The sequence below is a fragment of the Lepisma saccharinum genome, chromosome 3, assembly GCF_977018435.1.
Source record: "Lepisma saccharinum chromosome 3, izLepSacc3.1, whole genome shotgun sequence".
NCBI classification, from domain to species: Eukaryota; Metazoa; Arthropoda; class Insecta; order Zygentoma; family Lepismatidae; genus Lepisma; species Lepisma saccharinum.
Genome location: NC_139231.1, coordinates 119,201,601 through 119,215,125, shown reverse-complemented (window position 1 = coordinate 119,215,125; position 13,525 = coordinate 119,201,601). Strand labels below are relative to the sequence as shown.

General features: G+C 35.6%; 1 protein-coding gene across 1 annotated transcript in view; it reads left to right on the top strand.

Moving 5' to 3' along the window:
- LOC145985363 (piRNA biogenesis protein EXD1-like) overlaps window positions 1-11,121 on the top strand; it is a 28,430-nt gene extending 17,309 nt beyond the window's left edge. The window contains exons 5-8 of the mRNA XM_083119301.1: window positions 1,197-1,469; window positions 2,340-2,480; window positions 6,221-6,412; window positions 7,154-11,121. Of these exons, the coding sequence (XP_082975427.1) occupies window positions 1,197-1,469; window positions 2,340-2,480; window positions 6,221-6,412; window positions 7,154-7,360 (813 nt within the window). The 3' untranslated portion in view covers window positions 7,361-11,121. The remainder of the gene's footprint in view (window positions 1-1,196; window positions 1,470-2,339; window positions 2,481-6,220; window positions 6,413-7,153) is intronic.
- Window positions 11,122-13,525: the final 2,404 nt, after the last annotated feature.

Genomic DNA, 13,525 nt, shown 5'->3' with positions numbered 1-13,525 from the left:
CAAGGGGGGGGGGGATACCCCCCCCCTTTGGCACAGTATTCCTAAAAAAATAACATCAAATGCAGGAAATATGGCAAAATGAGGGCTGACTACTAAAAAATGTATACCTAACCCCCTCCTTTCGAAAATCCTAGGCGCGCCACTGGTTAACAATATAAATTACAATTTTAGGAGGGGAGGCAGGGGAAATGATGAACAAAAGAGAGCCGGTTCGACTGCTTCCACATTCGCAAGGGAAGCTCGTTGCAGACAACTTGACTGTGAAATAGTGAACAGTTTTTAGAATTTTAAAGGTTTTTACAGTTTTTTAAAAAAAATTATACAGGAGGACAAATAAGTTTGTATAATAGGTTTTGACTTAGGTAAACCTTTAAAGCACAATAGGTTTTGACTTACGTAAACCTTTAAAGCACGTAAATTGTGAGTGTGTAATCGATCTTCCTATACTTTTTCCCCGCTCACATTTCACGTAACCCTTGATTCTGTTGACTATGGAAGAAATATTTTGACGAAGCTATGATTTTATGAATTGCTTATAACACCGAAACCTGAAGAAGAGAGAAGTTATCTCTCGAAACGTCGTAATTGAAGAAAACGTATCATACTCGCAAAAAAAACATAAGAAAAATTGTAATTTATATTGTTAATCTTGTGAGTAATTCGCACATAATAAATATGAACAGACATGGTTGTTCCTAATGTCTCTTCTTCTAACCACTCTACCACAGAGCAGTGTCCATTGATGAAAGGGGTCCCAGTTCAAATCCATGCCTGAGCATGGATGTTCTTTGTGAGTGTCCCTTTATCAATTTCATCCTCAGCATTGCGATTAGCCAAAAGTAGCAGAAAAGCAATGCTAAATAACAAAAATCAAATCCATCTTCAATTTGATACAAGAAATTGTCTCATGTCTGGTGGTGGAAAATACATTATTATTATTCACTTCATATTTATTATTTTATAACTGGTAGAATTTCACAAACTTCTTGCTTCCATCATCAGACCTATTGGATGAGGAAAAACACTTGCATTGTGTACTATCGTATTTTGCCTATTCCATTGTGTTTGATGATGCAAATGAGATGTTTGGGAAATGCTATCTGCTAAAATAGAATCAATGTGTTGTTTATGAATATATGGAGAATAATAATGCATATTCTTCAATGTTAATTGATATTATGAATATTTTTTTTCAGATAAGAGAAGTTTTGGATGAAAGTGTGATTGGTGTTGCTTTGGAAGGGGTCATTGTTGGTCGAATGGGCAAGCTGTGTTGGGTGAATATTGCAACATCAAAACATGTGATACTGTTCGACATTCTTGCACTTGGCATGGAAGTATTTGATAGAGGGCTTCGAGAAGTTTTCCAGAGTGAGAACATAGTAAAAGTGTTCCATGATTGCAGATTAGCATCTGATTGTCTGTACCACAAATTTAAAGTCCGCTTACGTAATGTATTTGATACACAGGTAAGTTCCTTAATTCTTCTTGTATGTACACATTGCTTGCATTGTAGAAACGTTAAATGAAAAAAATGTGTTCAAATGCTTGTAATAACTGTAAACTACAAGAGGAATAAGTTCCTTAATTGTACAGAAACTTGATGTGTAAACTTTTTCCCTTCAAATATACACTTTGTTTTATTTCTATTGCTATTTAGCTGGTAGAGGCAAATAATTACATGTATCTTCTATGTATGGAATGCCAAGAATCTTTTTTGTTTGTTTATAATCTACCTTGCTATTGGATGGATGTTTCTTTGTTTTTCTCCCATATACTGTAACATTCATCCTCCTCTAATCAAAATACAAAAATATTAGAAAATATCTTGATACTTCCTCCACCACTTTGGGTATTCCTTCATAACATTGACAGTAAAAAATTCTCTTTTAACACTTTAACTGCCATGTGTATCAAATTGATACACTTGGTGTCTCCTGTTGCAGGCCATATGTATTAGATGGATACACAACTTGCAAGCAATGTGTATCATTCTTATACATGGCTCCTTTGAAAACAAATATATGTTTGAAACTACTTTGTTTCAATAGGATGTGTATAATTGTTATACACACAGCCTAGGAAATAAAAAATTTCAAATGATAGAGACTACCATATACTCAAAATGTAATAGAGAATACAATATACCCAAAATGTAAGTAGCCATATGTTCCCTTTTATTTCCATGCTGTACTTGTATCTTGATTAGTCACAGGTATTATCTATGTAATATTGACTGTACTCCATCCAATCTCTACCATGTGTAATTACAGATTTGTGATAGAACAAAACAAAAGTATATTAGTGAAACAAATATTTTAACGTCCAATTTTTTTCAGGTGGGAGATGTCATTGTTCAACGCCAGAAGTATGAAGAATACCCCAAGTATGTTAGAAGTTTGCAGTCATGCTGTGGAGAATATTTAGGAATTCCAACACATTATGTATATTACCCACGAATTAGAGAAGGATACATGGTGGTAAGACTTTTGAAAACAATATTTGTCTTAATTGTTTTCCTGCTTCGGAATAAAAATATTTTTCTCTCTTTTATGTAAAGAAATAAACCAGGTTGCATGAAAGGATCGTCTCCATTAATAGAACAAATAATATTCTTCCACGATCACACAATATTAATTTTTGAAGATAATCCCATGAATTAACTAATTTTTTTTGCTTCACAGGTCTTCTGATAAGTTTCCTTTCTATGCCTTTCTTGTATGCAAGATTAACCACCCCCAGCAGTTCTGAACACAAATCTGAGAGGGCTAATTCAAACTTAGAAGGAAAGAAAGAACTAACTAAGCCGCGCGTCAAGCTAACTTTGCAGCAGGTTTTATGTATCAATCCGCGCGAGAACTGAGCTCAGAATCTCCCGTGCCAGTCTTGCCTCAACCGCCGAGCTGCTTGCATCGCAGACACTGAGAAAATCCACAGTATTGCCAACTGCACAACACATCAAAACCCGCATGCATGTCAAGCGGAATGCATTTTTTTTTTTTGTCTCCTGAAACATAACATTTAAGAAGTACTTTCGGCGCATAAATTATTTAAAAAATGTGTCATTACTTAATATAAATGTGAAATATCTTCGAAATATGAGAGCATGTGTGTATATTTCGAGCACGCAAAAATAAAAATAAACAAAGATATGAGTAAACAACGATAGGCCCTCTTGAATTTAATGATAAATTATTGTTTTTGGTTTATAAAAAAATACATTTATGAAAAACTTGGTTACTTCGTTTGCAATACATCCGTTACTGTAAGACACACGCACTTCAAGTTATACCAGCAAAAGAAGCATGATTTGTTATTGGTGATATATACAATCAGGTGCATTGTCTGCTGCTATTACTCTGGTTTCAATTTATGAATCACTTCACTAAACCAGGATTCAAATCTTGGTCTGTCCATTTCTTGCTAATTACCCTTCCCTTTCTTTGCACGGAACAGTAAATATGCACCTTCAACAAGACTTCATTGCCGCCAGTGGGTGAAACAATAAGCCTCCCCCTTCCCCTCTCCCTTTCTCGTCGGTTTCTTCAGCCCTGGCAGTGGTTTTGCACGGTGGTATATAAAAAAAATTCAATGTATGCCCCCACCCTGTTCCTCCCCTTACAGAGTTAAAGCACGTCTGGTCCAAATGTTTCTTCTCACGGGGGTATCTTTTAATACCGCAGACATTCTTTTGTCATCAAACAACAAACAATTGTTTCCTCTTCCTAAACTCAAACCGCAAATCATTCAACATCCGGGATACAGTTCGTTCGCACATTGACGGCAAATCACCTCACGCCCTGTTTTACTTTGATCTTGTTTCCATAAGGAGGATTATGCATTTTAAATAACTCGCTTGATTTGAAGAGCTTTTCCCTTCGGATGAAGCCACCAATAACACTCGCTGAACAGGAGACCTCGATTCAGCCATTCTCGCTGCTGTATAGCATGATTATTAATCACAATAAACATAGGGTTAAAATAGTGGGATGTGCAACACTGGTATCATGGATTCCACGCGCTCTGCAACGTATTCAGTCTTGCTCGACTTGCACTTTGGCTTCAGCGATTCCTCAGCACAATACAAACTCCAGTTGGCGAATGTGTGGATCCAAGTTCGTCTGCACAGTGATTGCAACCGATCAAGTACATATCTGCTAATGGATGTATTATTTTGTCTGTATTTTACAAATTAAATAACTGTTTTCTTGCAAGTATGCAGTTGGTGTCGGAATAGAACCTGTCTCAGTGGAACTATATTCTGTGTGCACTTTTGGATCTACATATGCGAAAACCTGCTGCAAAGTTAACTTGACGCTTGGCTTAACTAACTACATGAAACATACTATTTCTAAGGATGTATTTAGGGTGGGGGACTAACCAAGTGCAAAATGAAATAAGCAAAATACTTGTTGCTATTGTATAATACAAATTTGATTTATTTCTACAGAACTAACACAGATTGTGAACATATAGCTTTGCATTAAGTACCTGGGAAAACTTAAGCATACCACTACTACTAATAATAATGCACATGTAAATTATGGTCAGGGATATTATTTTTCATCACCTGGACCTAACAACCTTTTGTTGCTCAATAAATAATCCATTTAAAAAAACAAATTGCCATTAATTTATTTGGGATGACAGCTGTTTTTATACAAATGATAGTGATATTAACTGCACACAAGTCAGGTAATGAATACATGATTCTTTTTAGGAGTTGTAACTTTCCTGGCGACGCGATTCGAACAAGTGTTCTCGGGTTACCATCCAGGTTAAATTGGAGTTAGCTTCCAACGTTTTGAGGGCATACATTGCTCTCATCTTCAGGGAATGTAGAAATGGAGACAGTGTAGGTTAATATAAATTACTATAATGTGGAGTTTGGACTCTGTCTTCCTTTTGGGCATTTGGGATTCTGGTGTTCTCATTGGCTGGTGTCTTGTTTTTACGGAGGAGTGGGTTCCATGCGTGACTGAGCTGGAGTCCCACATCCCTTTTGAGATTGGTGTTTTCCCGTGAAATGGCTATGGCTTCCTTTACCCGTCTGTCCCAGTAACCGGCACATTTGGCTATTATTTTGGTGTCGGCAAATAAAATCCTGTGTTCTGCAAGTCCTGACTTTTCTGGTTGGAATAATCGGATGTTACGTTGATGTTCATTCTGTCGCTGCTCAATGGTACGTCCCGTTTGGCCTATGTATGGTGTCCCACACTCACACGGTATTCAATATACTCCTGGAATGCGGAGTTCAAGGTCATCTTTGACTGAACGGAGTAGGGCCTTGGTTTTTAGTGGTAGCTTGTGAATGGTCTTCACCCCGTGACTGGCTAGAATTCTGCTTAACTTCCCGGAGGTGTGTCCTATGAATGGTAAAACTGTTACAGTTGGGCTTTCGTGTTCTGTGTTGATACTGGTAGAGGGGCTGTGCTGTGCAGTATCGTTCCTTGTAAGGGCCTCGTCCTGATGTTCGGCTTCTCTTGGCTGTGAAGAATCTGCCCTTCTAAGGGCCACACTATTGTCTGTGCTTGGTCTCTGCTGAAATGAAACTGCCTTTTTGATCGCCCTGTTGATATCTGTGATGATGTATCTATTCTGCTGTAGACTGGTTCTGAGGCGAGTGAATTCTGATTGTAGATTCTCCTGGTCAGAAATGGTTACTGCCCTGTGGGCTAGAGCGTTCAGAACGGCGAGGCGTTGCGCTTTGTGATGGAAGCTCTTGGCATTTAGGTACAAGTCAATGTGGGTGGGGTTTCTGCACACACCATGTCCAAGGGTGCCATCTGGTTTGCAGCAGATTAGGATTTTCAAGGAATGTGAGGCAGCGATCATCATCTATCTCCGTGGTGCACTGGATATTTGAATGCAGTTTGTTCAGGAAGTCCAAGAAACAATGTAATGCTGGTTGTCCATGTGGCCAAATGACAAACGTGTCATCCTGTTTCTACAGATATGTGAACCATTCATCGTCATCACTATTAGCCAAAATAACAGAAGAGCAAACCAAAAATAAGAAAAATATAATAGAAAACAAGTGTGAAAGTTACTAAGAAAATTATTAACCAGTACATGGTAATTGCCTATTTTGGTGATTTTTTATTTATAGTACCTTTTTAATGACTTATCTTTTCTATTTTGGTGCTTATTTGGCTGCTTGCTCTAACTTTTTTTATTTATTTATTATTCAGTCACCATTCCATATATATTTCCCTTTCAGAAGGATATGAAAATTTGGGAAGAGAGACCATTGCAGCATAAAAACCTTCAGGCTGCAATAAAGCGGGTTGTGTTCCTACCAGAACTGAGAAATAAAGTCACAGATGCAATGATGAAAGCCTTTAGGGATGGTGTAAATATTTATCTGTCGTTGGTGAAAGATGCTGATGAAGAGGAAGCTAGTGCTCGGCAGGTGAGTTAAAAGGCATCATCGAATTACCTTTGTTCTACTGGCATCAACAAGTTGACAGCTTGGAAAAGTGCATGCTTATTTGCCTGCCAGGAATTTCAGTATGTAATAAGAATAACAGGTAATCTACTGTTTTATTTGTTGATTAGCCAGCCAATATAGGTACTTTTATGTAAATTATGGTTGGGAACATGCCATTGATAAAAATATAAATAATAATGACTACTATTATTATTATCATGCTTATGATTATTATTATAAAATAACTATGATAAACTAATAAACCAATTTTATTCCAGAGTATTATTATATCACTGGGTAGACTATTCTACTGGCCCCACCAGATAAGTGAATATCCAGTACAACTGTTTTTTGTATTATTTTACATTTTATACATCTAGTGTACTGAAATCGATACTTATTCTTTTTTGTTATTAACTTTTACATACCTCCTTGTTCAACAAAAAGCTTTAAAAGTTAGGTGTGGAGTTTTAATCATAGTGTATGTTGTGTGACGTCTCATATAAAACTCTAATATTTGGAATTTTGAAAACTGTGAGTCCATTCATTCTTTCTTTAAATGGTGGAATATGAAAACAAACTGGCCCCTGTATTTTTCTACTTAACACACTTTTTACTATATTATTCTGTTTTTACATTTGTTTGAAATGTTGGCTAGTAATAATTCTGCTTTAAAATGTTGAGGCAATTATTTAATATATTTTTTTGTAATTAATATTACAGACAATGGGACACATGGTGCCAGAGCAATTTCTGAATATTGGATGGTGTCAGACTATATACGACAGTGGCTTTGAAGACCAGGCCAGCCCTAAGAAAAACACTTACGATGATCGTAAAAGGCTTCTAGACACATGTGCTGATTACAGAGATCCAAACATAAGGTTCAGCCGGGATATTTGGCATGTCGGCCAGCCAAGTAAACAATAGGTTTCAGTTGCTTGGGCCAGCAGCAAGTTGTACTGCACACTTTTGTTGAAACTTTGTATGAGAGTTGATCAAGTGAATAGTATGTTGCATATTCCTCAGTTTATTACAACTGATTAGGAAAGGAAAGATTAAAGATATGGTAGAATCTGAGAGAGCTTACTGTTCATTTGATAAGATATTTTGTAAGTGTTACCATGCAAATTAGATGAGGTTTAATTTAGATTGGAAAATAGGCTTTATTAACAGCAAGCATTCCAATAGTGTAACACACAACTGTGATAACGGGTGTAATGTAGTATGATCTAGTTTGATTACTTGCTGAAAGTCTCAAGGTTGGGTTTTTGTTTTTGTTTTTATGGTTAATTTTTAGTACATGTAAGGAAATAAGTGTGGCAAGTTCAGTTGTCTTTCTGCATAAGCAGGCAGGTTAGTTAATAGTGCAGGAGTATGCTAATTGGGTCAACTTGGTGACTATTTTCTTTATTCCTTTCAAAGACATTACAATGATTGTTAGAATTATAAAAAATTCATGGATTTTGAAACTTATACCATGTATTTTTCCCACATTCACCATATTTTGATTTAAATATAAATGGAGAACAAAAAACTACTACTTCCAATGTATAGCAGATCTAACTGCAGCTAGGAATTTTGTACTTTTAATACAGAGATATCCATATTACTTAACATTTTTCATACTCTATACCCACACTACTATTTGTTCTGCTACATCTTCAATGAAGAGAAAACAGTATTAATATTGTTTCAATACATGCTGAATTTAAAAAAAAATAATCATTGCCACTAAAATAGCCATTAAAAAGATAAAAAATCACAACACACCTTGTTTTGTCTTTTGAATTTTTAAAACCAACCTCTGTCCTTCAAGATTTGAAGAATATAAAAATGTTGTGGATGGGTTAAAACTAACTAACTCTCTAGCCTTCTTAAACCCGAAGGTTCATGGCTGCAGTAACACAGGCCTTCCATCTTTCCCTATCTTGAGCAAGATCTATATACTCTTTTCCATCCCTACCGATTTCCCTTAGGTCCATCTCAATGTTGTCCCTCCATCTTCTTCTTGGCCTTCCTACAGGTCTCTTACCATCAGGTTTCCCAACAAGAATCCTGTAAACTCCTCTTTCCTCTCCCATTCGTGCCACATGGCCTGCCCACCTAAGTCTTCTTGATTTAATTATTCTAATAATATCTGGACATGAATACAAATTATGTAGTTCTAAATTATGTAACCTTCTCCATTCACCTGTCTCGTCATCCCTTTTAGCTCCAAAGATTTTCCTAAGGATGGGTTAAAACAGTAAACAAAAAATAATAATTAATTCAAATTCATTTTTTTAAGATGTAGTGTAAAATGTAATTGGTTTGATATTTAAAAATCATTTTTTGAAACTATTTTAAACATGTGTTAGCCCTTCCACAACATTTTTCTTTCCTTCCATCTCTGAAGAAGGACCAAGGCCAGCCTGGATATTTGGAAGGCAAAATAAGGTGTGTGTTGTGATTTTATCTCTTAATTCTTTGACACTGAAATAGCTATTTGCAGATGAGAGCTCCTTTAGGATGGTCTGCAGTGTAGTTGGGACATCAATATATTAATAAGTCCTTGTTTTTATGTGCATGGGTTTGTTCACAATCGACCATGTGATTTGTTGAGAAAACTGAAGTAGTAATGTTCTAAACGAGTCGGCAAAAATAATTGATATTTTGTATGTACTGTGTAACCAAATTCTTTTCTATGCTGCCTATGAAAGACTGCAAACACGTACATATTAGGATAATATACAGGAAATCTTATTTACCTTCCTAATGCTATGGTATGATGGAATTATGTAAGTACACACAATAATTTAAATGATAATCATTTTGTGTGGTGATTTATTCAATGTTTAATATTATTGAACATGGAATATATAGTAGTAAAGGTAATTTAGGCCTCTGCTGCCATTAATAGATACCAATTCAATTTTAAAAAATAAAACTTCATTTTTAGTTCTTACATTTCAGATCTAGTTCATTTTTCCTAGTCTTAGAGTGACTTATGCAAATAAGTTTTTATTCAGTTTTACACTTGCAGCTTTTAGAGCTGATAATTTTACCAATCTGATATAGCTACAAATATCTTGCAGTGCAATATTCTGCCATTTGGTTATATTTTTTTGTGGATATAAACATGTAATCTCCATGCCACCCTTTTATTTTTATAGTAGGTGTCTAAATACGCACCTTCTTCCACATTGCAGTAAAATACGTTTATTATTAACCCTGTGTTCGATCCATCATTTTCTGTAACATACTGTTACATTATACAATTATAGTTGTCCCCCACATGCCTATATAGGTAACGACTGAAGCAGTGTCATGTGCACTTTCGGTCAAGAGGTCCCTTTCATGTTCACTTTCGTCACTAACACATACCTATGTGTTCTCCCCTTTCTCACGTACCCACTTCTATAAAACATCTGAATCTGCTGTGTGCAATGCCTTTCAACACTTCGATGTTTTTCTTTCTACATATTTGAACAAAGACAAAGAAAGCATGTTTAGCTACGCAAAAGCACTCATGTGCAGTTAGGACACAGGTACCTCAAGTGCCAAACGGAAAGTTAAGGAAGTCTGTGAACCATTCAGGTTCTGTAAAGACCATTTGGATTTTTTTTATCAGATCTTTAGAATATCTGTTATCAGTTTTGGTAAATTTTATATTGGTACTTTCTCGTTTTTGACCAAAATTTTAATATTGGTCCATCCTTTAAACTCATCGAAGTTTCACACTTCAATCTTATCTTTGTCTCTCTTGGACATAGCTGACAACTATTTTCTTTTGGTTGTCCCAATACATGTATTACATTTTAATATTAAAATTAATTGCTTATTGCAAGACATTATTTATTAATCTTGCAGCAAAGTACAATTACAACGCTAGAAAAGTGGTACATCTTCTAAACATGCTGTTTTCTCATGTATTTTAATAAAAAAATAAGAGTTTGCATTCACTTGGACCTCGCTTATCGTTAGGAAGGTTAATAGTTGGCATCTCATGTGGACATTTTGCAGTGCTTCAGTAGCTCCTGTTCATCATTCACACACAGTTATTTTGTCATTCATGTCCTCTTTCATATAGTTATCATTTTTGTGTTTGTTAGACTACCTTGCTGTGAAAGTGTTTTGGTCCATTGACTCCATGGTAAGAAATACTGGCATGTGACGCATAATGCTGTTTCAGTGTTAAGGAACATGAAGGGGGAAAAAGTGTAGTTTTTTTCTTTATTTTCTTTGTTCTTCCTGATAATGTGTATCAAACAACATTTAAGTTGTAGACATAAAGATACGTTGACCTTTATTTTTTGTTTTCAAACAATGCAATCAACATTTGTGCTCCTTTTTGCCTTTTTGTAAAGAAAAAATAGTAAAATTTTCAAATATATTTATGTTAAGAAAAGTCAGCATGTATGGAGAAGTACTTAGTTTCTGATTTTAAAGTATGTTCTAGTGATGATAATTGCTGATGTCATTTATTTGTATTCATAAATTTATGTGTATAAGTTGTTGCATGTATATAAACATCAAAGATATTGTAGTATAATCCCTTCGGATTGACATTTCTGTTGTTAAAAATAGTAGATTGTATTACTTTATAGAATTGTGTTCAAGGAAGTATTAATGTAAATATAGTTTTTTTACAGTACTTTGATAAAATATGTATTGTGAAACTGTATTGATAAATATACTGTGTAAAATTACATGTGTGTTTGTATTTTTTAAAATGCACGAAGCCAGGTTTTTTTGGGGGGATACTACAGTATGTATAGATTGGATAAACGGCAGATATGTAATTTTTAATAATAGATTCCTAACTAAGGAAGGACTAAAATTAAATGGTGTAACTCAGTTGTTAGGGCAGATGATGTAGACTTACTGGGGGATGATGTGAATACAATTAAGAATAATGCTAAAATATTTTTAAAAACTGCTAAAGAGATGGGTTTGGAAGTTAACAAAGAGAAAACTAAATATATGCTTACAGGCCGAAACCAAGTGTTAGGTAATAATCAAAATCTAATTATTGATAACAACTCATTTGAACCAGTTACCAAATTCAAATACTTAGGAGTAATATCAACAAATGAAAATTATATTAAGGAGGAAATAAAAAGTAGGCTAATTCAGGAAATGCATGTTACTTCTCTCTTCATAAACTTTTGTCTTCTCGTTTAATATCTAAGAAACTAAAAGTTAAAATATACAAAACAGTAATTTTGCCTGTAGTATTATATGGATGTGAAACTTGGTCCCTTACATTGAAAGAGGAACATAAATTGAGAGTATTTGAAAATAAGATCCTTAGGAAAATCTTTGGACCTAAAAGGAATGAGGAGACAGGTGAGTGGAGAAGGTTACATAATTTAGAACTACATAATTTGTATTCATGTCCAGATATTATTAGAATAATTAAATCAAGAAGACTTAGGTGGGCAGGCCATGTGGCACGAATGGGAGAGGAAAGAGGAGTTTACAGGATTCTTGTTGGGAAACCTGATGGTAAGAGACCTGTAGGAAGGCCAAGACGAAGATGGAGGGACAACGTTGAGATGGACCTAAGGGAAATCGGTAGGGATGGAAAAGAGTATGTAGAACTTGCTCAGGACAGGGAAAGATGGAAGGCCTGTGTTGCTGCAGCCATGAACCTTCGGGTTTAAGAAGGCCAGAGAGTTAGTTAGTTAGATTCCTAACTTTTTTATACATTATTGCCAGTATTGTTATGGACTTTGTCATGTTATGGGACTTTAGATACAGTGAGATATTAATATACGCATGAAATGTATTTACATAATGGTTTATTTTTGTTCTATTAATTTCGGTGACCACTGTCTCCATCATATCAGAGCTTGCACTTATCAGCTTGATGGACATTGTTACACGGAAGGCTGCTAATTGTGCTACTGTTACTGGATTGTCTGCTGTGTCCTCTGCCACTGCTTGGTTTTACTTGCTCCAGTAGTCAAGCCCGTAGCTAGAATTGATCTCCAGGGGCAGGGAGGGGGCTCATGGGTTATCAGGGGGGTGGGGTTGTAAACAAAATCCATTTTTATTAAAATAACAGTATTAAATGAGGGTAAATTATGTGTGTGTGTCTGGAGACTCGATAAGTTGTATAACATTTATAAATATCATTTACTATACAAATACTACATTTTTCTATATCTTTTAAAACATCTCTTGAAGTGTTAATTGACTGGTACTGAAATCATCCCTTACACACTCCATACTGCTTTAGATGATACAGATATTTATATAACACACAAAAAAATGCACAATATTCAATCACAGTGCCTACAGTATATTCCACCCCCGGCCGAAGCAATTAAACTCCCTTTCGTTCCCAAAACTTGGGAAGTGTTGACCTTTGACGCAGATGCAGATGGAATTTGCATGATGACATCAGTGTCCCAGATTTCTGTCTAAATGGGAGGTCACAACAGGGAGAGTGAAGGTGCAGATAAAGAAACTCACCTATGAAAGAACTTTCTGAAGTGTAGAGAATATTCTAAATACTTGCAGTTACTTCTGCTCATAAACAAAATGAGCGAATGTAATAGCTGCTGTTCATGTTCTGTGGATTTATCCTTAAAGTTGTCTACATTTTCACTCTTCACTGCAAACAAATTATGCAAAATAGTTTACCTAATGTCAAGGGAGGCTGATGGCAGTGCCAGGGGCTTGAGCCCCCCCCCCCCCCTTCCTGCCTGGTCACAGGCCTGCCAGTAGTAGAAGCCAAATGTGGTGGACTTGTCCATTATCAGTGTCATTTAGCTCAAGGGGGAAATGCATAATGGTGTATTTACTTGTTTTTTTTTTTTTTTAATTAGCATGTGGTCAAGATGCTTGGTCACATTCTTGATTTGGTTGCTAGGCCAGTATATTTTTCCTCAGATAAGTGTTAAGCAAGAAATTCAAGATTGATTCTAGGGCAAGGTTTTGGATTTGCTGCTTTATTTTCTTCAAACTTAAGTTTATCCTTATTATCTGCAATAAATCTGATAGAACTGCCAATGTAATGGACCATGCACTGACCGGATGTGGAGTCTCAACAAGATACCTAAGTTCCAAACTCAACCTAGTTGCCTATGACTGCCACCACATAGA